The sequence below is a fragment of the Kryptolebias marmoratus genome, linkage group LG7 (genome assembly GCF_001649575.2).
Source record: "Kryptolebias marmoratus isolate JLee-2015 linkage group LG7, ASM164957v2, whole genome shotgun sequence".
Lineage (NCBI taxonomy): Eukaryota > Metazoa > Chordata > Actinopteri > Cyprinodontiformes > Rivulidae > Kryptolebias > Kryptolebias marmoratus.
Window position 1 is genome coordinate 23,901,594 of NC_051436.1, and position 24,579 is coordinate 23,926,172.

The following is a 24,579-nucleotide window of genomic DNA, read 5'->3' on the forward strand; positions in this document are numbered from 1 at the left end:
ATGCTCCCGGCATTCTGATGTTAACAGGATGTGACGTCACATCTCTTCTTCGTGAGTTATTTGGGGTTATTTTGGTTAGATGAATCTAACCAATAGGCTGACAGTGTAGCCTGAAGACACCGCCCCTCATTAACATATTAAAACAGGGACGAAGAATTGGAAAATGAGAATTGGAAAAGTGTATGTGATAAATAAGAAAATAAGGAAATACTAAATGAATAAGAGGAATTGGAAAATGGGAAGATAATCAATTTTTCAATAAAAGGGATTAATGAAAAATATGATAAGTAAAATTGGGAAAATGAATAAAGGGGTTAATGAAAATAAATAAATGTTTTTTTTACTCTTTTTTTAATTTATTTTACTCATTTAATTAGTTATTTTACCCATTTTTTAATTTATTTACCCATTTTTTAATTTATTTAATTTTGGCCGAAATGGCTCTCCATATGAAGGTGCTGCAGCTCTTTAAGTTGTTAAAAAGCAACATGTTCTTAGATTTAAATAATGTTTGATTTATTGTGAAAAGCACAAAATAAATAAATCTATTGACACGTCTAAAAAAAGTATTATAGAAACTTTAAAATAAGTTTACAGGACGTTAAAATCTTTTGTTAGAAAGTATATATTTTTTACCATTTCACACATTTTTATAGTAATAATAATAATAAACACTATGATTACATTAGGCCTTTGCAGCGCTTAGCTGATCGGGCCTGATAATAATAAGTTACTATTAATATTATTATTATTAAAAAGTCAAACCTAAACTTTAGGTCTTTTTTGTAGTTTTCTAAGTATATTTGCTGTGTTTTATCAAATGTCCACGTTTTTTTCCTTTTTCTTAGTCAGTTTTTTTTACCTGCAGCTGTAAAATCAGGGTTTTGATGTGTAGTATAGTGAAATGTTAGAATTATTTTCAGTGGAGTTCAGTGCAATAGTTATAAACAGTCAATATCTTACATGTTGCAGATAGCTTTTTGAACTACTTCAGTTTGGAGAAATAGATTTTATTCAGCCTGGTTTGATGGGTCGTCTGTAAGGGGCCGAGGCCAAAGTGGAATGTTGTCATTAAAACTTGAATCTCAGAATTTTTTACAGCTGTTCATATAAACACTAATTTATCTATTTTTATGTTGTTATTAGTTTTGCAGCACACAGTTGTTCATGTAGAATCATTATATCATTGCTGGAAGTGCCCAAATTCGTCCAGAAGCATTACAGCTAGCTGGTGCTACTGCAGTTTGTGCTGGCAAAAAACGACAGTATTCTATGTGGAAAACCTAAAGCTAAATTCATAGTGATGTAAAGGTTTTTAAAGTTGTGACGCTTAAGTTGTTCTAGGATGTCAGTCACTTTCAGATTATCATCTGTTAGCTCATCGGTCAGATGAGGTCATTCAAAAAGCTATCTGCAACAGATAATATTATCTGTTCATAACCTTTCCAAAGCACATGTTTTTTAAGAATAGGAACTGGATGGTCACTTTAGGAAGATGTTAAAAATGTATGCTCTGCTCTCTGAAAGCTCTATGCCAGAGTTATGCTTCGGTCTGTTCGACTTTGCAATAGTCTGTACATAAATAGTCTGTGGAATTGTGCATCTTAAACATTTTTAAATTGAACTGTATGAAGAAATATAAAAATACAGATTAAAATGTGACCTGTATACATTAATCAAAAATAAAATGGGAATAAATCATTAAACTGTGTAATTTATGCCAGTAATTAATCACATTTAAAGCATAACAAAAATGTTTTCCTTTAAAACAAAACATTTGCGTCTTGTATTCACAGCTGGTAATACTAGAGTCAATTATCCTAAATCTTTTTGCATCAGGACACACTTATGTTGAACACAGACCAGACATCCAATCCCAGTAAACCCACACGAGTGAACCAAATATTTCGTACTTGTTAATAAGCGTGTCAGCCACGATTCCCAGCTGCTGGACCTGAGCACACTCCTCCTCCGTCAGATACTCCATGGACTGCTGGGAGTTAAGGCGGGGCCTGGCGGCGCGGTAGGTGTCAATCTTTCTTTTGTCCTCCCATGATTTAAGCGTGCTCTCAAACGCCTGGTTGGACAGAGACAAAGAAAGTTCAGGCTGGTTGACTTTATCACCTCAGTAAATAAAAACTACCGTGCAGTTAGTCTAAGTCATCCAAAGTGCTTCTCTGAGCAGAGTAAAAAGTCAGCAGAGGCACATTATTGTCTGAATAACCAAAAAATAGAAGGAACTTTTTAAAAACAACTTGCTTTAATGTATATGTTGTTGTCTTAGTTTTTATTTCTATTAATTGTGTATTAATATTAACATTGACAGTTTTTATTTTTATTATTTATTTGAATACATTATTTTTTTTAATCAAATAAATAAATAAAAAATAACACTACATTAACCGACATTATGTTTAAGTATATATTTTGTTATTTTATTGGCATCTATTATTATCATAATCAACATCATTATCATGTTTGTTTAATTAAACTGTTTGTTTTTTACATTTATCTTTATGCGTTTACTCTTTTTTGGTATTATTTTTTTATTTGTATTCATTCATCCATTTTCTGACTCTTATCTGTGATCGGGTCGCAGAAGAAACATGTTCAAAGGCCAAACATTACTATTTTTTATTATTATTACTGACGCTGACATTTTTTTATACTTAACTTGAATATTTGTATTATAAATGGATTATTATTTTTATTTACCAAGTACTATTTTATTATGTATTTATATTTTATCTTTTCAGTTTTTAATTTTTTGTAATAATATTGACATCTAGTATTTTTTGATAAATAATTTTACATTATTGAATTATCGTGTTTTCTATATTTATGTACAATTTATTATTTATTTATGTAATTATAGTTTTTATGTACATGTTATAAAGATTGTCATTCATTTTTCTACTAATTTTCCTTTATTTTTTTTCCATTTTTCCTTTATCTTCTTGTGATATCGTTTTCTTTTACATTTGTTTATTTTTTATTTACGATCCTACTTTTATTGTGTGTACAAAGTGGTTGAATCAGGTAAAAGTCCCACATGAACATAAATCAACAAGATAAAACTTCATTGAACTTGTAGACATCCAGCAGGAACCGTGTGTTCAGCACACACACACACACACACACACACACACACACACACACACACACACACACGTCAATATTTTACTGAATACAGGTTAAACCCAGTGAACCAACAGTCTCCACTCTTGTGTTCGAGGAGGGATACCATGGAAACGAACTGGCCAAATGTACTCGACTCAGAAGAGCTCTCAGAGGTTTGCGCAGCATGAAGAGAGAGCAAACACAGAGAGGATGGATTGGATTTAAGAAGTCCCAAAATAGAAAGAGTCAACAACATGAGCAGAGAGGTGCAGCCAGGAAGGGAAGTGGATTTTCAGCTTCAACATTTATGACATAAAAACAAATATTTTAAAGAAGACTCCTTTTCTCTCTCTATGTTTCATCTGCAAGCAGCAGACATTTACACACTGACAACCTGTCCGTATAAAAACTGATTTTTGTATGAAGTTACACAGTAAATTGCTCACATCTGACTTGGATCTTACCCGGTCTCTGGTAAGCATCTGAGCTCGGTTCTTGTGAACAATCTTGACGATGCCAGGAGGCTGAATCCAGGCCTCTCCGTCCACCTGCACAGGAACCCCCTCGTCCCCCAAGATGGTAATCTTCACCTGGCGGCACTGAGAGTGTGTAATAAAAAGAAACAACAGCTGTCAGAGAGGATGTTTTTTGTTCATACAATCATGTTCTTAAAATCACACTGAACATTTCATGTGATTCTAGCAGATATAAAACTTAGGCAATGGGCTTAAAAATGCATATATTTCTCTGTTTTGAATATTTTATTGCTACAATTATTGTAATGTTTGGTTTGATGATTTGTGATATGTTTAATCTTCTTGATCATTTTCTTTAACAAAAAACACCATCGCACCATTGTGTGTGCTTTGACCCAATTAGTCCTATGCAGGAACACATAACTTTAAATCTCCTCCTTTACAACTAAACAAAAAAATTATTGTACCTGAACTAACAAAATAAACAGAAAAACTGCACTGAACACTGCACACCCAATAATGACACCCCCCCAGACATCTCTGCTTGAGCAGAGTAAAACAAACAGTTTGTTTTCCACTCGTTATCACAGCTGTAGTCATGAAATGCTCAGCCTGCCCTGATTCAATCAATCAACTGTTTAAGGCAGCTTTATACTCTGTGTGTGTGTGACTGTGTGTGACTTTGTGTGTTACCTGTGCGATGCGGTGGTGCTGCAGGTTGATGACTCTAGACATGGCCATCTGCATGCTGCCAAAAACTGCCACCACCTCCAGCTTCTTATCATCAAACGACGGAGCGCCAAAGTTCTGAGGTAACAAGAAAACAAAAGTCACTTTCTTACAGATAAACTGAAAATATAAACAAATGTTCCTTTTTTGTATAAATAAGCTTTAAGTTTGAATTTTTTAATGTTCTGGATCTATTTTACTCACATTGTCCTCCTTGGTGCCGCCCCAGAAGTTGATCCCACCAGCATAGCTGGGGATGTTGAGAACAGCCAGCCCCTGCAAACTTGGCAGAGAAATGGAAACCCCGTCACACTGCGGAGAGACGAGAAAGGGATGTCAGACTTTTATTCAAAACAGAAACAGGTAGTTTTACTTTTATTTAAGAAGAATCCCTCCAAAACAGTGAAAATCTGACCTCCAGTTGAACTCTTTGCTCCAGGTTCTTGTATGTCTTCTGGACCAGTTCTTTGGTCCCCAGAACCCCGTACCACATCATGTTCTTTGTGCGACTACTGCAGATGGAGAGAACCAATAAGACCACATTTCCAGACTCTGCTACTATCTTTACTTGCTCTACTCCCCATGTTTATATTTGTAATTATTGATATCATTAACATGTGTTTTTCTTTGTCTTTCTTTTATAGAAACTACACCAGGACGAGTCATTCTATGTTTGCCTGTCCTGTAACACCTCAGCCGGTCGAAGCAGATGGTCAATCGAATTATTAGCACAAAATTTCTGGATGCAGATGGCTGCTCGTTCCGAGCCTGGTTCTGCTGGAGATTTCTTCCTGTTAAAAGGGAGTTTTTCTTTCCACTATTGCCATTGTGCTGCTCAGGATGAGAGACTGTGACAAAGGGAAGATCCAATGCAATCTTCTGGCTTTCTTAGATAGATACTTTTATTAATTTGGCTTTTATAATGTATGTGAATGTTTTTGTACAGTGCCATGAGATGACTTTTGATGTGAATTGGTGCTATATCAATAAACTGAATTGAACTGAATGGAATTAAATCTAGCTTTAGAATTAACAAGATAAAACTTCATTGAACATAAAATAAGAACAATGAGGATAAATTTAGTTACTGTAGATGATAAAAAAAAAAGATTCAACATTTAGTTTTTTTTCCATTTTATGTTACAGTGGACATGTTAATTATGTTTCCGTATTTGAAAGAACATATTTGAGAATGTAGTCACAACCAAAAATAGTTGTAGCAATGGCACTTTGAGAAAAACAAAACATGAGGAAAATAATTTGTTTTCATTTTTTAAATTTTGAGAAAGTAAAAACATGGAAAACAAAGTCAAAATGACAAGACTAAATTTATTTTAGGATTAAAAGAGGACTTAAAAACCAAATCAATGTTGATGCAAAAACCGATGATGGTCTTATGTTTTGTATAAATGATCTAGTGACTTTATACTTCAGAACAGGGTCCAAGAATAGGAATATTTTTTGCCTTTTAACACAAACATAATTTGGTAATAAGCATCAGTAGTTTAAAAAGACTGTTCTGTAACTTTGCATCTGGAGCTCTAAATAATTTCTTAAATTTCCTATAAGTTTCTGAACAAACTTTTAAATGTGCCAACACAGCTACTGTCTAAAACTCCAACATACATTAACTTTTGTCTTCAAAACCCAACAGTAATTTGGGACTTAGTTTTGAAACAATCTAAGATGACAAAATGTTGATGTTAAGATGTACAAACTGAATAAGAGCAGAGTAAAAATTATGGGAGTAAGAAGAGTTTGAAAATGTTTGGGAAAGTTTAGATAGTTGAAAAGTTACTTTGTGTATTATCATTAGATAGGTTGAATGTTTTGTGTTAAAAGCTTTAAATATGACAAAACTTTACCAGTGACTGTGTAAAAATATAGACGAAATCAATAATCAGCATGATGCTAGGTTAATGCATCTGTTGGTATACCTGCACTTTTTGGGATGCTCATCTCTCTTGTTGTTGAACTCAAGAGAGATTTTGGCGTCCAGGCCAATGCCGAAGTAGTTATTCATCACACACTTCTCTGTACATTGTCTATAGATAAATAGAAACTGTTTATTAGTGTATAATGATGCACACATGCATAGCATGAGCATGAAGAAACACACACAGACTTACACTGAGTCCTCGCTAAAGGAGACAGCATTGAGACTCTCTGGTTTCTCTAAGACGATGGGGGATGTGGGACTCAGACCTCCTGGACCTAAACAGAAACAGGATGAATTCATAAAAACTCTTCACAGGTAAAGTCCTTTCAGTACTTTTGTCACTGGATAAGATGCCTTCAAACCATCACCAACAGAATCTGGTTCTTCAAGTTTCCAAATGTTCAAAGATTGTTCTTACGTTTTCAATAACTTAGAACTGCTGCAGAGTTAAATTTAAAATGATACTTACGTGGCTCAGCATCCTTCAGCTCCTCACTGTTCTCCCTTTTAATGGAGGATGAGGACGGCACCCTCTGAACCTGCGTGTGTCGGTTCTGCTCGTCCACCACTAGAACAACACTTAAGTCAGTAAAGCAAACGCTTGTATGTGGAAGAAAACAGCAAACACCTACTGGTTGCGCTGTTACCTTTCTCAGCCTGTTCAATGATCTGTCTCAGAGCTTTCTTCAGGCTGTTGGCTCTGAGCATCAATTGCTCCTTGGATCGATAAGTTTTGCCCTCTGAACCCGACTCGCCACCACTTTCACTGGGACTGGAGCCTTCCTGGCTTTGAGAGGAACCTGCTGGTACCACCTAGATAAAAACAAAGTATAAAGGTGCTTATAAGCTGTGAAATCTACAGAGAGTTGCAAAAGTATTCACCCTCCTTAGCATTCTTGTAGTTTTGTTGCCTTACAACCTGGAATTTAAATGGAATTTTGGAGCGTTTGCCTGTTTTTTTTACCCGACATAAATGCTACTTTGAAGATGTAAAATATTTTTTGTGAAAAAAAAAAAAGTAATTAGGCAAAAACAGAAAACCTGACCAGTTTTCTAGGCCCTGCTGATGAAAAACATCCCCACAGCATGATGCCACCACCACCATGCTTCACTGTGGAGGTGGTGTTCACAGTGGGATAAAAGGTTTGCAATGGACGTGGTGTTGGACAAAGAGTTCATTTTTAGTTTTATCTGAGAACAGCAGCTTCTTCCACATGTTTTGACAAATTCCAAACTGTCTGACTTACACTTACCTTTATTAGGTACATCTTGCTAGTACAGGGTTGGACCCCCTTTTGCCTTCAGAACTGCCTTAATCCTTTGCGCTATAGATTCAACAAGGTACTGGAAACATTCCTCAAAGTCTGGTCCATATTGACATGATAGCATCACGCAGTTGCTGCAGATTTGTCGTCTGCATATCCATGATGCGAATCTCCCGTTCCACCACATCCCAAAGGTGCTCTACTGGATTGAGATCTGGTGACTGTTGAGGCCATTCGAGTACAGTGAACTCATTGTTGTGTTCAAGAAACCAGTCTGAGATGATTCATGCTTTATGACACGGCGCGTTATCCTGCTGGAAGTACCCTTCAGAAGATGGGTACACTGTGGTCATAAAAGGATAGACATGGTCAGCAACAATTCTACAGGTAGGCTGTGGCGTTGACACAATGCTCAATTGGTACTAATGGGCCCAAAGTGTGCCAGGAAAATATCCCCTACACCCTTGCACCACCACCACCACCACAAGGCTGAACTGTTGATACAAGGCAGGATGGATCCATGCTTTCATGATTCTGACCCTACCATCCAAATGTTGCAGCAGATATCGAGACTCATCAGACCAGGCAACGTTTTTCCAATCTTCTATTGTCCCATTTTGGTGAGCCTGTGAGAATTGTAGCCTCAGTTTCCTGCTCTTAGCTGACAGGAGTGGCACCCGGTGTGGTCTTCTGCTGCTGTAGCCTATCTGCCTCAAGGTTCAACGTGTTGTGCAGTCAGAGATGCTGTTCTGCATACCTCAGTTATAACGAGTGGTTATTTGAGTTACTGTTGCCGTTCTATCAGTTCAAACCAGTCTGGTCATTCTCCTCTGACCTCTGGCATCAACAAGGCATTTGCGCCGACAGAACTGCTGCTCACTGGATACTTTCTCTGTTTTGGACCATTCTCCGTAAACTCTAGAGATGGTTGTGCATGAAAATCCCAGTAAACTAGCAGTTTTTGAAATACTCAGACCAGCCTGTCTGGCACCATAAACCATACCACGTTCAAACTCACTTAAATCACCTTTCTTCCCCATTCTGATGCTTTGTTTGACCTGCAGCAGATTGTCTTGGCCATGTCTACATGCCTAAATGCATTGAGTTGCTGCCATGTGATTGGCTGATTTGACATGTGCATTATTGAGCAGTTGGACAGGTGTACCACAGGGTTTCCCCCAGAAAAGAGGCTAAGCCTGGTGGTAGGTGGCCGATTGCCGGCCAACCGTAATTTAGTAAAAAAAAAAAAAAAAATTATTAAAATTGGCAGGAAAGTAGAAAATATGGCTATTTATTATGTGATATTGTAAGATATTTGTGCTAAATATTTACACAACTACAGTTTTACAAAAATGACCTTTTGTAATAGTTTTTTTGAACAAAAATACAATTAAAATAACTACGAACTGTTTGCACCTAATTTAAAAAGTGCATTATAAGCCTGGCAGGCCGCCAGGCTTATAATGCACTGGGGGAAACCCTGTACCTAATAAAGTGGCTGGTGAGTGTATGTTCATTGGTAACTCTAAAACTGTCCCTAGGTGTGACTGAAAGTGTGAATAGTAGTTTGTCTTGTTTGTCTTCATGTGGCCCTGTGATGGACTTGCGACCTGTCCAGGGTGTCCCCTGCCTTATCTGATAATGGAATTATCTGTGGGATGTTTAGGGTTCTAACCTAACCTTATCTATACTGATCTGTACTTCTCCACAACTTTGGCTCTGACCTGTTTGGAGAGTTCCTTGGTCTTCATTATGTCTCCTGCTTGGTGGAAGCCTGCACTACTTAGGTCCTGTTTACACGTGAACGATCTCCTGAAAATGTTTTTTCCCTGTTTACATGGCAACTATATCCTCCTTAAATTCACTGTAGTTTCCATGACAGGTCACTAGCTGGCACTGTGATTCCGTCTTCAGTCTTTCAAGTGTGAAAGCAGTTATTTCAAAAATAGTGAATACACAAACATTCACTTGGAACGACAGAGAGGTTGAATTGTTCCTACATGTTGAAAAGGGTGAGAAGCACAGTCAATACTCTGCTAACCACCATTGTTATTGTTGTTGATCTACTATCACAGCACAGAAAATCTATTGACTGCAGCCATCCATAGTGCGCATGGGCAATATTGAACTAATATGATTTTGGGAGTATCCAAAAAACATTTTGGTGTCGAAGAGTCTGATCACTGTTGTTGTGTATATGAAAGGCTGAATTGCAACAAAAATGTTCCAGTTCCACCTAAAACCAGCATTGTGTAAACTGGGCTTTAGAGGTGTTGATTCTAGGGTCCATCAGAATAGTTTTATATAGACTGAAATTCTCTGACACTTAAGATCTACCTGTAAGCAATCTTATTTAACCAACTATTTGGCTTCTAAGCAAAGGGGAAAAATACATATGCATGTACCACTTTTCTGTTTAATATTTTTTAGAATTCTGTCAAAGAAGGTCTTATTTTTCCCTATTTAAGATCATTTACAATCAAATTGAAAATTCATTTAAATTCCAGGTTATAAAACAACATAACAGAAAGAGAACTGAAGAGGGTGAATATGTTTGCTGCCCAATGCATAAAATACACAGATATTTACATATTAAGTGCCTGCTTGTAAAATAACAGATGTTAGCTTCTATGAACAGATCAGCATTAAAACCACAACACATTTGTGTTTTAACTTCCTGCTTCAGTGCTGAACATCTCTTGTATCCTTGACAATAAGAGGCAGCGCCTAATATTATTTTACAGGCAGAGCTGCGGCAGGATGAGTGTCTTTTGAACTTTCAGTTTTAGTGAGCAGGAGCTTAATATTGTACTGACACTTTCAAGGCCCTGCTGTTTATTTTTCCAACATCTAAATTAGTCTGTGAATAAGAAAAAAACACCATGGGGGTCAGAGATGCTAAAAAGATTATGTGTTGTTGAGATCATGGAGAAAACTAAAGCCACTGCTTTTAATGCAGTTCAAGTATTATCACCCAGAGCTCAGAAAGACCAATAAAAACTTTAAAGAGGGTGAAAGAAATACACTTCTTTTTCCAAATAGTTATTGAGTCTATAAGGTGTCAGTATGCTATGCTAACATGAAAAATTGCAGCTTATACAACTGAAAGAGATGAGAAAATTGAAGGAATAGTTTAGATCTTGTGAAGTGAAGTTCATTGTAAGAGTCTAATTCTGAATGAACTAATGTGTAACGGCTAGTCCAAGTAAAGCCAAGATGAAAGCAGATTGCTGCTCTTTTAATACAACTTGAATCTCAAAAATGTTATAGATTTTAAAACAGCAAACGCTTTACAGTGCTTTCAATTTCACATTACACATGTACTTACAACAAACTCTACGATTTTTTGCAAGCCACAAAAGCAGCAGCAGCTGCTAGCTTTAGTGCCTCCAGTGCAGCCTGGAGCACTTTTGTTGGGAATATCATAATATTTCTGTCAGAATAATTGTAAAATATGAAACTGATGATGGTGTAAAGGTCTTTAAAATAGTGCTTGCATGAACCACTCTGAAATATTTGAGATTAGAGTTCTTTCAGGATGGCCAAAATTCACTTTGTTCTTGGTCATACTTGGTCCACTACTTTCAATAAACATGTCCAACTTCTCTTTTTGTGCAAAGATCCTGTTATACCCTGTATTTTTAGTATTTACACCAATCATGTCAGATTGCTCTGCTTCTTCTTCTGATAACAACCTCCTGATAATACATTATGCTGATATTTACCTGTGCCTCTGCTTCTTCACTTAAGGCCTTGACCAAGGAGTCGAGCTTCTCGTTCAGCAGTGCACACTGGGAGATGAGACAGAGAAAGCGATAAAAAACAGGGTATTTTCATTGTTAATACTGGCTCCTCTGGCCAACTGAGAATCACATGAACAGAGTGTAAATTTAGAGATAAGAGCTGCACAGCACATCTTAAGTCCTCATTTTGTGTGGCTGCAATAAGACCTAAACACAGTATGAAGTTAAAACATGCTCCTATTCAGTTTATAAAAGACTTCTGTTTAGAGAGGAACTACATGAATTTCCTGTCAGCCACCAATGGAGCGTCACATTTTTTAGAAAATAACAAATTAGCAGATAAAAGCTGCTTGGATTTGAAGAATCCTCAAAAGTGTCTGCTGACTGAAAATATTTTGAAAAGTCTTATTAAAACATATTTATCCTTCAAATTGAGTCTGAAACATTTGACTGATTTGATTAAACAAAACCTTTGTTTAGTTATCTTAGATTGAGAAGTATGAGGTGCTAATGTAGCTGAACCCACCAATAGTATTGTTAGAATTAGTTTGGACATGAAATCATTTTCCACTAACAGAAGAATTATGAAGAAATTAAAATGAAAAACACCAATTTACCCATTTTCATATTGTACAAAAGTAATTCAGAGACTGCTGTGGGGTAAATACAAGCTGCTGATACAGAACATCATGTCATTGTTAACCCACCCACTTGGCCATCCATCCATTCATCAATCCATCCATCCATCCATCCATCCATCCATCCATCCATCCATCCATCCATCCATCCATCCATCCATCCATCCATCCATCCATCCATCCATTTTCTTTACCCGCTTTTCCTTTCTGGGTTGCAGGGAGCTGGTGTTTATCTCCAGCAGTCACTGTGCGAGAGGCGGGGTACACCCTGGACAGGTGGCAAGTCCATCACAGGGCCACATAGAGACTAACAACCATTCATGTTCTCACTAACACCTAGGGACAATTTAGAGTTACCAATTAACCTAACATGCATGTTTTTGGTTTGTGGGGGGCAACCAAAGTAAGTCATTTTCATTTTTACCAACATATTAATAAAAAAATAAATAGATAAATAAATGGACTTTGTTTTTTCTTGTTCAGTTGTTTGAACAAGTTCCTGATCTTTCTATGCTAAATTGTGTTTTTGTTCATTCTAGAAAAGTTTATACTTTGGTACAGGCAGAAACAATGTATACATATAGTTTGCTTGGTAATATTTTGCATCTTGTTTACCTTGGTGTAAAATTAAAATATTAATTTGAACACAAAAGTCAAAATTAAAAAATAGTAAATTACACTGTAAATTTTTCTAACAGATGTTCAGAAAGACTAGTGTAAAAATGCAGCTTTACTTTAGATAGATATTTGTGGTTAATGTTAGTGTAAATACTCATAGAAAACATGGAAACCATTTTAGATTTGGATCAGATCTAAGATCAAACTGCAAGCGAACCCAGTGAGTTCTAGCATTTTAATAGCCTAAGCTGATACAAGTAGTAGTTAACTGAAAAAACACCATTTTGAAACTCTGCTAGCCTCGCCTTACTTCTGTTCATGTTTGGATCTAATTACAATATAAGCTATTGTCTCTTCTAAGCATTTTTTTTAAAGTTGCTTAAAAGAAAATGAGACAAGGTGTGCTTAACTGGCAGAGAGTCATTAAACTAGACTACTTTGTCATTGGAAGGAGGTGGTAAAAGTTAGGTAACACATGAATAAAGGGATGATAGTGCGCATGTGCCAACGTGTATGCAGCCTGTTGCGGTTTCTGCTTGTCTTTTTACTTTTAATTTTTTTTTACAATTTTTTTTATGAGTTTTTATTTTTTCCTACATCATTTTTTTTAAGGTAACAAGAAGCTCCTTTTAACAATGCTGATAAAGAGAGTCTTGGTCCTTTTCTACACTATGGAAATTCTTCTTTTACTCAGGCACAACAACTTGGCCGCAATGTTTACAGCAGGGATCAGCTGACTGAGCTGAAGCCGACCGGCATTGTGTCTAGACCCAAAGAAATTTCCAAAGAGATCTGGAGAAGGACACTCCGAGGTTGTAAGGGAGGAAACAAGGAGCAGAGGAGAAAAATCAGAAAGAAACAACAGAAGATTATGGAGAAGAGGCGTTATAATCCGTTTTTCCCCTTCGTTACCAGGACATTCCTGACAGCAATGTTTCCATTATGGGCTTCCAGTCTATTCGGGCTTACTGAGAGCGGTAGGCGAAAAGGAGGGGGCTTGCCATTCTGGCAAACAACCATTGGTGCCATCCTGCTCACATAACGATCAAAGAGCGAATCTGTTGCCCGGATGTTGAACTTTTGGCAGTTGGTCTATGTCTGTTTTACTTGTCCCGTGAATATTCCCATGTTATAATGGTGACTGTTTACATTCCACTCTCTGCTCACTCTACGGTGGCCTGTGATGTCATCTACTCCGCTATAGCTCGTTTGCAGATGGGTCACCCGACTGCATTCATCGCTGTCTCGGGTGGTTTTAATCATGTCACCATGTACAAAACCCTGCCCAACTTCACCCCGTATGTGAGCTGTCCAACAAGAGAGGAGAGGACTCTGGACTTGCTGTATGTTAAAATTAAAGATGCATACAGTTTCTCTCCCCTCCCTCCTCTGGGCTGGGCTGATCATAACCTGGTGTATCTCTACCCTTGTTTTGTGCCTCTAGTGAAGAGCCAACCTGCAACCTTTAGGACAGTGAGGAGGTGGTCAAAGGAGCTCTCTGAGACATTACAGGGACGCTTTGAGGCCACTGACTGGCAGGTACTCTGTGGGCCGAAAAAGGAGAGTATCAATGAGCTCACTGAGTGCATAACTAACTACATTAACTTCTGTGTTGACTCCATTGTACCTACTAAGACCGTTTATTGTTACCCAAACAACAAACCATGGGTAACAAGAGACATCAAAACCATTCGGAATGAGAAGAGGGCCTTCAGAAATGGAAACAAGGATGACGTGAGAGCAATACAGAGGAGCTTGAAAGTGAAGATCAGAAGAGCTAAAGAGGATTACAGAAAGAAGCTGGAATGGAAGAACAACACCAGAGAGGTCTGGAGATGGATGAAGACTATTACCGGGTTCAAGTCAGCAGCCAATAGTGTGGTTGAGGGCCGATGAATTCAACTTGTTTTTCAACAGATTTGATACTGCGGTGCCCAGTTTGTGTGCCTGCGACACTGTGTATCAGACAGTGTTGTCAGAGCTCCACAAGGAACTGTCCTCTCTCCCCTCCTCTTCACCCTCTATACTGCATATTTCAGGTATTGAACTGAGACCTGTCATCTACAGAAGTTCTTGGATGACTCAGCTGTGGTTGGTTGTATCAGTGAGGGTGATAAGGTTGAACACAAAGCTGTTGTAGACAACTTTGTCACATGGTGTAGGCTGAATCACCTGCAGCTCAATGTGACAAACACGAAGGAACTGTTGGTGGATCTGAGGAGGACTAGGATGCCGGTGACCCCAGTTCCCATCCAGGGGGTTAGTGTGGACTATGTGGAGGACTATAAAGATCTAGGACGGACGGACGGACGGACACTCACTCACTCACTCACTCCCACCTGCCCACCAGTTACACAAACACTAACACAACACACATGCCGACCTGTTTTACCTTCTTTGCCATGGCGTCGGCCTCCTCCTTGTTCTCTGTGGCTCTCTCGTATGCCTTCCCCACCTCTGCCACAAAGTCATTCACTGTCCCACACAGAAACCTGCCAACAGGATGGTAACATAATTACCACTAAGATTTAAACAGATGATTTATGCTTTATAACACGTTAAAGAGTAGGCTGATGCACACACACATGCAGGTGTTTCACTGCCACCCACCTGCCTGTCAGTACCGTTGCCCCCGCTCAGTGTTTACTTCCAGTTATTACGTTACTGTTGTGTGACTCAGCAGGGAGATTGCTTCAGCCTACCACTGCTGTCAGTACTACATCATTTTAGATAATTAGGGCTGCAGAAAGATTCACTTTTTATGGTTTAAAGTTCTATACTTCTCGGCAGCTCACTCAAAAAAAGGTTTTTACCCACAATTAGATTTACAAGTATTTCAATAATCTTTTTTTAACTAATAAGTGGTGATAGTAAAACTAAAGCTGGAGCTGTGCTTTACTCATCTAATTTGCCTGTCAGTGTGAGTGTGAACCAATTTTGTCAGCTAAAAGTCTTTGGTGTAGTTTAAATGAAACCATTAGTCTAACAGCAGCCTTCTATTTCTTCTGCTGCTGAAATAACTTCACATTTGCACATTTTACAGGAGCCAAACTGAAAACTCTGCCTCAAACCATGTTCACACTGGTAGATGTTTATATGTGATATTACACACTAATCACTAAACAATCACACTGATCTGTTCCTGTCTTTAGACAGGGGCAAATTTATTCAGCAAAGTGATTTATTTGGATCAGAGTAAAAATTATTTTAGAAATTACTGTGGAAACAATAGTTAGCCAATGTGTTAGTGGTCAAGTAAGCAGCACTAAAAAAGTCCAAAACATTAAGAAAATTTGATTCAATACACTAAAATATCATTAGACTAAGATGATAAACCAGTATTGCCATTTTCCCAGGAGAAAGAGTGCCTGTTGATAATATTATCCACACTAGGGTAAAATGTAACAATGCCACAGTGTGGATCCAAAACTGTCAGGATGCCTCCAATCACGATTATCTGCGAAGAATCTAAGAGTGGCGATCTTTAGGTCATGATTTTACCTCATGATTTGATTACAATTCAGATCTTTTACATACAAATGCTGTTTTTCCAAAACAGTTTAACTTGTTGTTTCTTAAAATATCCAGGTAAATATCCTTGTAAACATGGAATGGTTTCTAGAAATGTTTTCATCTGCACAAAATGCAGAAAACAACCTAAAAACTGTAGTAACTATACAAGGTCACCTTGACCTTAAACCCCAGTCACCTTAAAATCAACAGTGATCACCACTGACCCATGAGGTATCCAGCTGTGGAGTTTACCATTCCTTTTATACAGTGGTTGATTTGTGACCTTGACCTTTGACTGGATCACTACCAAAACTTAATCACTTGTTCCTTGTACCATGTTTGACATTTCCTGAAAACCTGTTCATAATTCCTTGAGTAATCTTGTACACAGACAAACTAGAAGCACTCAACAAGTGCAAACCTCCACCAAGGCCACAGCGATTAAAAAAAAATAGTGAGATTTGGATTATACCATGTTTTTCTGTTTTTTTTTATTTTAATGTTTTTAAGGTTATTGTTTAAGGGTTTATTGTACAGCACATTGTACAACTCTTGTTATTTTATGTCCTTTATAAGTAAATGGTAAATGGACTAAATTTCCTAAATAGCGCCTTTCTAGCCATCCAGGCCATTTAAATCACTTGACAACACAATCTGTGCCCTCATCTACCCATCCACACACATTCATACAGCACTCTACTACATCTCTACAAAGCTAACCTGAATAAGTCATTCTATGGAGTCTAATCAGTGCTTTAAACTCCATTCATACACTGATATGGCACACATTGGGGACAATGAAGGGTACAGTGTCTTGCCCAGGGACACTTCGACATGTGAATACTGCTCTAACCGCTGAGCAACAGCCGCCCCATAAATAAAGTTAATTATGTTCTTAAACTGAATTTAAATTGTATTTGCACTGGTTTCTGTTGATGCTGTTGTTACCTTTTGCTTCTGAAAATTTATTAAATTCATGTCTGTGTCCAGAAAAAAAAAATGTTAAAAAAGCCAAAGCTATTTTTTCCATTTGAAACACGTCTTATGCACTTTGCATGTGTCCTAAAGTCCCCAGGGAGTTTCAGATGTGCTGCAGGTTGGGATAACAATCATCGTCTATTTACATCACACACAGAAAGAGGGCTCTATAATGGCTGCTGAGCTTTTCCCAAAGGAAGACCGCTATGTACTAATGCACCGAGGACAACCCCTAAACAGTGACCCATCTGTCTCTTTCACTCACCCACGTGAGCATTTGTACTTAAAAGCAGAAAATCAATCCATGCTGATCGGACACAAACTCGCCTTTCTTTCTCTGACTCTTTTTCTTGTTACCATTCTCCTCTTGTCATCCTTCCCTCGTTTCTTCCCATTTAATACAATTTTTTTTCTTGATCTCATTTTATAAGGCATTCAGGGCACGTACTTGGCAGAGGAGATGACGTCACTGTGCTTGTCCGAGTCCAGGATCTTGGCAAGGTGACAGGCCACAGAGTCTGCATACTGAGTGATGTGGACCTGAGACACAGAAAAAAAAAGGAGTTTGAGCAATAATTTATTCATTTTTAAATTTAAACTATTAGATTGTAAGAAGCTGAAGCAGCACTACACATTACAAAAAAAGTGGAATTCTGCTTTGCTTTGTTCTTTTAAATTGAGCTGTCACTTGTACCAAGTATCTCTGATGGGATTACTGCAATTTCATTTTTATTCAACAAGATTTTAATCTATTCAAAACTGTCAACACGCTGATAAAAAAAAGGTGTAAATAAGTTGAATCCGCCCAGAAGCAAATTGTCTCCGAGCTCCCTGCTGAAGTGTGATTTTTCTCATCTGGCAACCCAAAGTTATGTTGCCACTGGGAAAAAGAAACACCTCACAAACTCTGAAAAGAAAGAGTACTTTTCTCCTTTATTACAAACATTTTGACAATTTTATTATGATTTTAAATTCTTTTTTCTTAGAGATGCAGTTACAATATAAAGAAAAAGTAAAACAGAAATGCCAATTTTGTGAAGCAAAAAAAAAAAAATGTTAATACATTTATTACTTTTGGAAATAGATTCAACTAGAAGCACTCAGAGAATGCAAACCTCGAGCACGGCCACAGCATGATTAAAAAAAAAATGGTATCCGGATCATAATCTGGATCACCACCAAAATTTAATCCATTGTTTTTGTGACAACTCCAACATTTCCTGAAAATTTCATCCAAATATGTTAATTATTTTTTATTTGATTTTGCTAACAGACAGACAAACTAACGGACACATCCGAAAACATAACTTTCTTGGCAGAGCTAACAAAAGAGTCACATGTAGGAGCACAGAGAATATTTTGCTAAAGGGGTGACCTGTGACTGTCCTGCTGTCCTCATACATGTCCTGTACCAGTCTGACATACTTCTCTGCCACTCCAGATTTCCTCATACAACACCACAGCTCCTCCCACAGCACCTTGTCATGTGCTTTTTTCTAAATCCACAAAGACACAATGAAGTTCTTTCTGACTCTCTCTGTACTTCTACATCAGCATCCTCAAAGCAAAGATAGCATCTGTGGTGCTCTTTCTTGGTATAAAACCATATTGCTGCTCACAAGTAGTCACCTCTTGACTAAGTCTAGCTTCCACAACTCTCCCAGATCTTCATTGGGTGGCTTATCAAGTTAACTCACCTGTAGTTGATGCAACTTTGACCCCATGACCTTAAATTCAACAGACATCATATTTTCCCATGAAGTGAACAGCTGTGCAGTTTGACATTCCTACATTACATTGTTGCATAGTTAGAGCACTAGGTCTACTGTGATGTTGACCTTTGACCTCATGACCTTAAAATCAATCGTGATCATTCTTGACTTAAGAGGTGTCCAACTGTGCAGTTTAATTTTCCTCCGTTACATGGTTGCATAGTTCGGGCCTAAGGTCATCTGTGACTTTGACCCTGTCACCTTGACATCAACAGTGACCACCCTTGACCCATGAGGTGTCCAGCTGTGGAGTTTAACATTCTTATGGAATACAGCTGGAGAGTTAGAGCACGGGCCGATCTGTGACCTTGACCTTTGACCAGATCATCACCAAAATTGAATCCCTTGTTCCTTATACCATGTTTGACATTTCCTGAAAATTTCCTGAAAATCTTCAGAGAAATTTTTAAGTACTGAAAAACAGATGCTACTGAAAAACATAACCTCCTTGGCAGTGGTAATAATAATTTGATTAATTAGATGAGAGAAGTAAAATAAATAAATAAATCATTGCATCAAATAATTTTAGTGACAGCAATAGAGATCACTTCTAATCAGATTCAGATTTTTAATGCTAAAATGTACAGCAAAATTAAAATATTTGGTCTAAATTTCTGTTTATTATCTGTTGTAAATAGGTGAGCGTGAAAAAATTACCTTGTTTACACACAAAAACCCTATGAAACATATTTTCAAGCAAGGCTGCTTAGGTGTATCATAAGATGCTAAACTTAAAAAGTTGAATTTATTTCAAGTTATGAATTGATGTAAAAAAATACAAAAAAGTCTGCAGAAGTTAATGGAATGAAATAAACTCACAAAAATTGCAAAATGGGAATTTCACAAGGTTCAATTTTAGGACCAATGATTTTTTTACATGTATGTTAATGATTTAACTGAAAGTTGTAAATTTGCTTAGTGCTCATCTATATGTAGATGATGTTGTGATGTAGATGTAACTGTAAAGATTCCACAACAAGTTGCAGAATTTCTGAAGAGGCAAATGGTGGTTTTAGGGTCACTTTTTAACTCTGACTGCACCAAAACACTCACAATGTGTTTTACAATCAGAAAGAAACTTAAGTAATATTTTACCTATTTATATTGAGCAGAGGGAAATCCAAAAAGTAGATGAGATAAAATATTTGGGCAGTTCTTTTGGATTTCCATCCTAAATTTAAATATCATATTAGAAAAGAGTCTAGTATCATTAAACTAATTATTACAGCTTTCATGACAACAGATCATGTTTCACAGTAAAGGCTTCCCAGTTGTGTCTGCAGACTATAATTCTGTCATACCTGTCTTTTTATATATTTATTTGGGGTGAAGTATTTCAATAAGTTTAAACCTGTGACGTGATAATGCAAACAAGTTTAAAAGATTTTGATCAGTGACTAATGAAGTGGCATCACAAAAAATGCAGCACAAGTATATTTTTTAAAATCACAAAAAACATCAAAATTGATTTAAATGATTAATCGAAGTTCTTCTAAAGTTTTAAAAACGAATATACACAAATAAACAAGAATCTAAAGCTGAACAACTATTTATCATCTTTACATTTGCCAGTTTTGGTTCAGCTTTTACTCCACATGTTGACCTGCTCTTAATCAAAAGCTGCAACACTCCCTGTGGTTTAGGTCTGATTGCTTTGGCTCCTACCTACTGGGATCAATCCATTCTCAAAAACAATGTCTCTGAGCTTTTAGACTTCAGTTTTTATGGAAACTATTCTTCACAAAGCAGACAAAGTCCTGCTGGCTAATTTACCTGGAGAGGAGAATCGTGGCTGTCATCTTCCTTCACAATTGGTGTAATTTTATTGCTGGTAGGCACCTCATATGTCATGATGCTCCATCTGAAAACATACAGATCAGTGTCAAACGCCAGATAAAGCACTTTATCAGCATCTAATTACTTCAAGACCAGAGACAGGAGGATTACACAGCTAATTGGAGGGCAACAAAAACTCAGCATTAATTAAAGCTGAAGATATACAAAAAATGTTTGATCATTTGCAGCAAACAAAAAAAGCTTTATAAAAACCTAATAGTTTTCTTTTTTTTAAAGCTGCTGACAGTGGATGTTTATCATACTGACGATCAGCAGGGTAAAAGGTAGGCGTTATTATTTTTGTTTTAAAATTTGTCACAATTCAACCAATCAGCTTTCAAGTGATTCACTGAAATTAAGCATATCAGATGTTAGCTTACTGTAGGACTGAATCCAAGCTTGTCTTACAATTAAATAAAAAAACTAATAACTAAATGCAATCTGATTCCCAACTTTAAGGTAATATTTCACAGGGTGGCAACTGTTGGGGACCAACTGAAGACACAATTTTCACTTGGAATCACACATCAAAACATTTTTATAATAACTACCAGCAAAATTTGGGTCAAAATTAGCTTGGAGAAAAGAAAAGAAACAGAACAAAACAAAAAAAAACAGCTCTAGAATTACAGAAACTAGCAGTGTGTGCTCGAGCATGATTGACATTGCTAAGACACTCCTCCTGGCTCTGATTGGTTGTTCCTGACCAGGAGCGTTGAATTTTTGCAAATGAAGTAGGATCACTAGGAGGAGCCAGAGGAGCTTGATTTTTTTCACAGATTATCTGTCTCATATTCTACTGTCAGGACATAGTAACAGTTGTGACAAAAATAGAAAAAAATAAAAAACAAACCAATAAAACATTGTTTATTGTAATGATCTATGCACATCTTTTCTAAAATATGACTTCTTTTTATGTTCCAGTGTTTGCTTTGTTGTGCCTCAGTTCTGTTTTTTTCACTCTTTACGACTGGGTTTTCTGAAAAAAGTCGTTAAATTCTTTTTTTGTTGTCAATCTTCTGTTCTCTGTTTTGATGTTGTCATTTGAAACCAGTGTTTTGGTAAAATTACTTTTTGTGTTGTCAAGCCTGACACCTCTGAGCCTTTACATCAAACAAACGGTAGCAGCCATAAAAGCTTCCCATCAGCTGCTTTAATCATCCACATAAAGAAGAAACAGCTGCAGAAGGAGGAAGAGGACAAAGTTTATAAAAAGAAGTTGATACACTGTGATCATCAAACAGCTAAACACCACACTTATTAGTGCATTCAGAACCCAAATGCCCTAAGTTTTTTAAAGAAACTTAAAAGACTATTTCACCTTAAAGGTTTTGTATTTTCAGTTAGTCCTAACATAGACTGTTAAGTAAACAAATTAACTAAAATAACTGAAAATCTGTTCATGTTACACCTTTCTGTGTGGCTTCCAGATGTTTTGTTTTTTTGCTTCAGAGCATAACTCTAGTGAAACAATCAAACAATAAAAAAGTGATTTTAGTGGTTTCACTGACTTCTTTCAACTCATTCCTCCAAGAGCTCAATCAAACGCCACAGCTTCATTGTGTGCTGTCCTCAGCTGTTTAAAACTGCATGAATGACTGATTATCACATGCTGCCGAAAGGTAAAATCGATATAAAAATTACAGACATCTGACTATTATGAATAGTGCTTTTTGCAAAGATATATATTTGCTAAAATTTAAGAAATATGCTAAGATATTAATAAATTAATTGAATGACATCAGGTAAAAAAAAATAGATAAAGAGCAAATGTATAATAAAAGGGTGAGCAATGTGGGATAATTTATGGATGTTAAGAGAGAATATACAGTATATAATCCAGAGGAAAAAAATAATTTTATATTTTAGTCTTAGACAAAAAGAAAGCCTTTTAAGGTCATCTATGGGCAGTAATGGAAGCTTATAGTTTTCCTTTTGTTCTTTATCCATATGGTCAGATGACTGAAAATTTTCATGTTTTTCAGTAACTTGTATTAAACACTAACAGAATAAAGTTAGTGCTACTGCATACACTAATGATGATTTTCCTGGACAAACTCTGATTTTTCAGCTCTATACATAAAGCTCAATCCTAAAGGGTCAAGGTGACCCTAAAAGTACAAGCTGAACTAATTTGAGGGCCTAAATGTTCAGTCTGGGACAGATTACCTCCTGGTTCTTACTGATTAAATAGAGGGGTTTAAGGGAAGGACACTAATTAGGACCCTGATTTTTGAAAAGGATTTCTGTGGTTGAAATGCAGCTCATAATTACCTACCACTCTATCAGGCCACAGTGATAGTTTTTTCCCCACACTAGTTGTCTAATATCACCGTTACAGCTGTGCTACATCAGTAGAAAACAGCAGGGATTTGGACAACTAAATGGCAGACTGACTGCAAAATCTAACTTTGTCTCAATTATGTTTTTTAAACTGTGAAAATGTGCAAAAGTGTGAAAAACAATCAAACAAGTTGTGGCTGCTGATGAACTTACTCCCATTGTGGACTAAAATTCTAATTCTAATGTTGGCTGTTCAGCGAGCCTTCTGGTTCTATTAGAAAGTTTTTTGTACCGTTAGTTTAGTGTTGTCATGTTTTAGCTTATTTAGCCTTCCTGCACATTTAGTTTAGTTTAGTTTATCTTAGCTCATATTTTGACTGTCTTAGCCTGATTGCTGTTTAGTTCAGCTTTAACTTTTTTTTAGAGTATTTTAGCTACTATTTTGACTGTTTTAGCTCATGTTTAGATATGTTTAGTTTCATGATTTCATTTAGATTATCCTATATTTCATTTAGATTACAGAACTATAGCTTCTAGATTTGCGCCGCTCAAGGTGGCTGCATGTTGGAGTAGCTCTGTTCCATTCATTCTGAGATATTGCTTTTGAAAACTTTATTCCTCTTTTTTTCTGGATGTAAATCACTTTTTTTGGATGATTACTTCCTCTGGTATCGGATGCTGTGCAGCTGGAAGCCTTTTTACTTTTGGACATTTTGTTATGATGCGTAACCATGACAACAAGTGTTTAACATGAAGAACCCTGAAGTCCAGTTGTGGCCAGAACCAAGCAGAGCGCCCATATATCCACCGGAGGTAAAGCTCCCAGGAAGCAGCTCGCCACCAAAGCTTCCCGCAGGAGCGCCCCGACCACCGGCGGAGTGAAGTCTCATCTCTACAGGTCCGGGACCGTGGCTCTCAGGGAGATCCACCACTACCAGAAGTCCACCGAGCTGCTCATCCAGAAGCTGCACTTCTAGCACCTGGTCCTGGAGATCACCCAGGACTTCAAGACCGACCTGAGCTTCCAGAGCAGGAAGCCAGCAAGGCTTACCTGGTGGGGCTCTTTGAGGACACCAGGACCGAGGACAAATCGGAATAGACTGCTTTAAGAGACCCTTCCTGCCCACAGCCATCAACTCTTTAACAAAACCAGGATTATGAGCTACAACAACATTTAATTTCCCTTTGGGATTAATAAAGTATTTTTGAATTGAAATGAATTGAATTGAATGATTAATCTGTATTTGATTATGTATGTACCTGATTGTTGTTTATTTGATTCTGTTGTTGTTTCTGTATTGTAAAGCACTTTGGATTGCCTTGCTGCTGAAGAGTGCTATATAAATAAATTTCACTTCACTTCACTTAAAAACTATACTGCTCAAAAAAATAAAGGGCACACTCAAATAACACAACCTAGATCTGAATGAATGAAATATTCTCATTGAATACGTTGTTCTGTACAAAGTTGAATGTGCTGACACACAAAAATCATCAATGGAAATCAAATTTATTAAACAATGGAGGCCTGGATTTGGAGTCACGCACAAAATTAAAGTGGAAAAACACACTACAGGCTGATACAACTTTGATGTTATGTCCTCAAAACACGTCAAAATGAGGCTCAGTATTGTGTGTGGCCTCCATGTGCCTGTATGACCTCCCTACA

At 37.1% G+C, this 24,579-nt stretch overlaps 1 protein-coding gene across 3 annotated transcripts in view; it reads right to left on the reverse strand.

Moving 5' to 3' along the window:
* si:dkey-172j4.3 (diacylglycerol kinase eta) overlaps positions 1–24,579 on the reverse strand; it is a 125,163-nt gene that overhangs the window by 9,020 nt on the left and 91,564 nt on the right. For all 3 annotated transcript variants that reach the window (XM_017434051.3, XM_017434049.3, XM_017434050.3), the window contains 13 exons: positions 20,565–20,652; positions 17,468–17,559; positions 14,921–15,020; positions 11,255–11,320; positions 6,912–7,077; positions 6,734–6,832; positions 6,455–6,539; positions 6,263–6,370; positions 4,741–4,837; positions 4,530–4,637; positions 4,290–4,403; positions 3,585–3,719; positions 1,914–2,077 (listed from right to left, as the gene is read on the reverse strand). In XM_017434051.3, coding sequence (XP_017289540.1) covers positions 1,914–2,077; positions 3,585–3,719; positions 4,290–4,403; positions 4,530–4,637; positions 4,741–4,837; positions 6,263–6,370; positions 6,455–6,539; positions 6,734–6,832; positions 6,912–7,077; positions 11,255–11,320; positions 14,921–15,020; positions 17,468–17,559; positions 20,565–20,652 — 1,422 coding nt within the window. The remainder of the gene's footprint in view (positions 1–1,913; positions 2,078–3,584; positions 3,720–4,289; positions 4,404–4,529; positions 4,638–4,740; positions 4,838–6,262; positions 6,371–6,454; positions 6,540–6,733; positions 6,833–6,911; positions 7,078–11,254; positions 11,321–14,920; positions 15,021–17,467; positions 17,560–20,564; positions 20,653–24,579) is intronic.